Below are 4195 nucleotides of genomic sequence, written 5' to 3'. Positions count from 1 at the left end.
GAAAAATGTATGTAGTGCATAGTGTTATTGTTGGTGGGACTGTACTGATGGAATTGTGCTGGTCCTGTGAAGAAATACTGGGTACTTTACTAGAAGCAAGGGAAATTGGTCATCTTTCCTTTTTATTACTAGGAGTCAACATGCTTTACCATCTAAGTGTTCAGAGAAACGATAAAAAAGGAAAACACCGATAGGAATGCCAGTGAAGTTGCTTAAAGGCAAAGGTAGGAGCTACTTTCAAAGAGATGGAGTCACTCACTCCCTGCAACATGACACAGTTCATCTCATATTGAGTGTGTGTCTTGGAGGTAGAAAGAATATGGGGTCAAATATCTGGAGTCCTTGTCAGAGGAGAAGGCAGGGTGTGCATTGGTAGGATCTCCTGGAATCTTAACAAAAAAAAAAAGGAAGATGATGTCAAACATCTAAAGGTGATTATTTGGAGGTGAGCTTGTTGAATGGTAAGAAAAATAAGAAATGTCAATGTTCCCTTCTTTAGAAATCTTTTAAAACTCAATGGAAGGTCAGAACAGAACACTTCCTTGGGTCTGTTCTCCAGTCTTAATTCCATGTTGTCATTCTCTCCTATATTTTATTTTACTCACAGGTTCTTTATGGGAGAACACACAACAAGATATGGCTACTGAATTCCATCCACAGACATTGAGTGTCCCTTTCACCTTGGTTGATGTAAGAGAGGACAGGGAAGCCAGATGACTGGGCACAAAGGAGGGATGTGACCTGGATCAGCAGGGATCTTTACCTTCCAACATTATTGCTATTACCTCTGCTCCCTGTAGTTCCATTACATGAAAAAGCATAGCTCTTACTGCAGGATTCTAGCACTGCATCTGTATTTAAGGCTATCAACAACAAGATATGTGATGAAGAAAACCAAAGGGTGTGAGTTAAGGGCACTAATTGTACCTAGTTTTGGGGCAAGAAGACAGAACAGGGGCTGGACCATCTTATTTGTGATTAGAGTTCAAGGTACTCATCTGCAACTATTTCCTGCAGATAGCTATCATTTTCAACAGTTCTGTTGTACCTCACTTTGTGCAGACTAAGGTGAGGCTAGAACAACTAAAGGTAATGTAGACTCAAGACATGCTGTGTACTCACACCCAGACCCCCTCTTTTTACCCACCCCAATTTCTCCATCATCACCACCACAGCAACTGCTCCAGAGTTGCTATTTCCACTGCTTTTGAAGCTGACCATGAACAAAGAATATGATGTTTTCCAGCAAGCTCTTGACGCCAGAGCTTTGGCTGTGACCCAGGTAAGGCTGACAGCAGTAATTCTAGGACAGGTGAGGGTACAGGGGTATGCTTAGAGAGAGACTTAGGGATGGTAACTTGGGGAGGGGTTGGCACTGGTGTTGATCCAGTTGGTCCATCTCAGCTTTCTGAGTCCTTTTTCTCAGCTTCTCGAAGACTTAGTGGACCATAATATTGACATGATCCTGAATCGAAGAAAATGCGTGGCTGCCACCCAGAAGATCATTGAAGAGAAATTCTCTGAGGTAAGGCCCTAGGCCCCATGCTGGCATTTAGGTGGAGGGGTGGAAACATGAAACAGAGAACAGATTTATCTCTGAAGCCCTAGATATTAACCATCAATCTAACTCTTTTTTCTCAGACACTGTTGTCCAGGAACTTGAGCAGCCCCAAACTGTACCAGCTGGATAGGCCATCAGATATACAGAAGGTCCCCTTCTCCAACAACGATGTAACAAGTAGAAGGCAGATCTAATTTACGTTGAGGGTGGGTGACAATGCCCATCAGGTTGATGAAAGAGGCAGGAAGGTGCCTGTGGGTGAGGGTGAAAACTAGGGGTGCAGGAGCTCAATGTCTCTCTATCCCTGGGATTCCCCTCCCTTGTTTCCTCCCCATTTTCTCAGCTAAAGTCGGCATGGGAGTTGAAAAAATAAGGTTGAAACTCAAACAGCTGTGGCTAGAAGGAAACCTGTTGTGCAACACCTTCTCAGAAGAGTCCAGGTATGTTAGGTCGGTGGGGAGTCCTGGGTGGGACAAATGGGTAAGCACTCAACTACCAGCTCAATGGTTGGCAGTTCAAACCCACCCACAGACACCTCAAAAGTCAGGTCTGGTGATCTGCTTCATAAAGGTCACAGGCTTGAACAGTCTACGGAGCACACATGGACATTGCACATACGGGTTTGCCATGAGTCAGAATTGACTCAGTGGCAACTAACAACAGCAAGGTCAGTGGTGAACACTGTCTACCCAATTGGGAACTGTTTTTGGTTACCTCATGCCACTCTTACAGGAATATGCCACAAATGGGATGGCTTGAACAAATAGGAATTTATTCTCTTACAATTTTGGAGGCTAGAAGTCTTAGTTCAAAGTGCTAGGCTCTAGGGGCTGGGTGAAAGCCTCTCGACCTTGGGTTTCAGCTCTTCCTCTTTCTCCCATCCCACTGAAGCTAGAAACATCTCTTAACTCAGGCAGCTGCTGGCTGCTGATGCTGACAAACCCAAGGTCGACAAGTGACAAGGCATAGTCCCCATATTACCAAACCACATGGTAGGCCATTGATTCAAGTCCATTAAAAGTCCCAAGACTGGCAGAGAATGGCAGGCTGCTGAATGAAGACTCAGGTACACGTGGGGTCCAAGAGTGCCAAAAAGCTGTAGACCATTCCCAAAGCTTCTGCTTATATACTAGAAGCAGACCACATATCTAAAGCAGCTACTCAGCTGTTCCAGTAGATTCCACCACAGAACTGATTGCCAATCTCACCATGGGGAATAACTACATCCAGCTGCCCAGCCACTCAACCAGACCCAGCCAACTTGACATACAACCTTAACTACCACAGGAACCTTCACTCGATGGCATTCTGAGCTACTCCTGACAGTGCCCATCTACATGTGGCTGCAGCCCCACTCTTTGGGAGGACCACACTCCCCACACTCTCCTCTCTCTGTCTCTCACCTGTGCTTAGAGGTTTCTCTGGCTTCTTTGGGAAGCTCTCACTGGGAGCTGGTGCCTGTTTCCCACTTTTCTATCTGCACCCAGCCTTCTCTGCCTTGACTTCTCCCAAATGTCCCAGGAAGCAGGGATCCCTCTTATTTCCCAGGACCAGGGGTGTACACACATTGCCCTGCTCCCCTACTAGGGCTGACTTGAGCCAGATTCTGGACCCTGGACTATGAAGCTTCCTCCTTACCAGGGCTTTCCTGTCTCTGAGTTGAGAAGGGGCTTACCTCCGGCCTCATTGACTGCTCTGTTTCTCATGCCCAGCTCAGATGAGATCACATAGGTTACAAAGGCCAATGGGTCCCCAGACCAACAAGTACCTGTTTTCCATTCCTACCTCATCCCCAGTGCCAGCCAGGTGAAGATGAAGGACAGGAAGCAGCAGGGGAGCCATTTCCTCTGTCTTCTCTCCTTTCTCAGTAGTCCTCACCACCCACAGTAAATTTCTTCAGTTTGTCTTTCCTTGTCCTCTACTTCCCTATGTCTCCTCATCTCTCCCTGCCTCTACCTTCTCTCCTCATTCCCTCCTTGCCTGCCAAATGTGCCTCACTCATCTTGCTACCCAGGCATCCTGGGTCAACCCTGAAGGATGTCCTTGTCTTTTCCAGGTACAGGTCTGGCAGACCCCTGGACATCTGGTGAGGTAGCAGAGTCCTGTTCCCTAACCCATGCCCTCCTCCATCTGGAGTCTTCCCTGGGGAATTGGAGGGAGATCAGTGAAGCAGGGAAAGGAAAGAATCACGGGAGCCTGGGTTCCACAAGCTAATTCTGTGTCCCTGGAGATCAGAGTCAGGGCCTTCCACATGGGAGCTTGCCAGGAAGAAGGAGAGGGGTATGGATAGAGTGCCCACTAGCTCTCTCTGGGTCAGTCCATGGATGAGGAGCCCAGGGTCCTGAAGGGGTTGTGGCCCTGGATTGTAGGTGGGACACACCTGGCTGTGTTCCTGTGTAGATGTACTTGTTTTCATGAGATGGGTCAGCTCCATTGTTACTTGCTTCTCTGTTTTGTCTTGATATTAACAGCTCCCTCCTGGAATTATTCCCTAAGTTACTACACCTGGTAAGTGTATTCCTGTATCCTTGACTCCTCTACTGGGTACACATGTCGCTCACAACCTGCTCTGAATCATTTAGATCTTGCCCTGGTGAGATTTTTTTTTATCTGATCCTGTGATAGTTGGAGTTA

General features: G+C 47.0%; 1 protein-coding gene across 1 annotated transcript in view; it reads left to right on the top strand.

The window, feature by feature from the left end:
- Positions 1 to 1219: 1219 nt before the first annotated feature.
- The window catches only part of LOC103212785 (nuclear RNA export factor 2-like), a 12511-nt gene continuing 9535 nt past the window's right edge, over positions 1220 to 4195 (top strand). The window contains 6 exon segments of the mRNA XM_042783418.1: positions 1220 to 1282; positions 1427 to 1525; positions 1642 to 1731; positions 1905 to 1929; positions 1932 to 2010; positions 4033 to 4069. Coding sequence (XP_042639352.1) covers positions 1220 to 1282; positions 1427 to 1525; positions 1642 to 1731; positions 1905 to 1929; positions 1932 to 2010; positions 4033 to 4069 — 393 coding nt within the window.

The sequence above is a fragment of the Orycteropus afer genome, unplaced genomic scaffold, assembly GCF_000298275.1.
Source record: "Orycteropus afer afer isolate SDZICR_OR568_19922 unplaced genomic scaffold, OryAfe1.0 scaffold01101, whole genome shotgun sequence".
In the NCBI taxonomy this organism is placed as follows: Eukaryota; Metazoa; Chordata; class Mammalia; order Tubulidentata; family Orycteropodidae; genus Orycteropus; species Orycteropus afer.
This window is presented reverse-complemented; position numbering and strand designations above follow the sequence as displayed.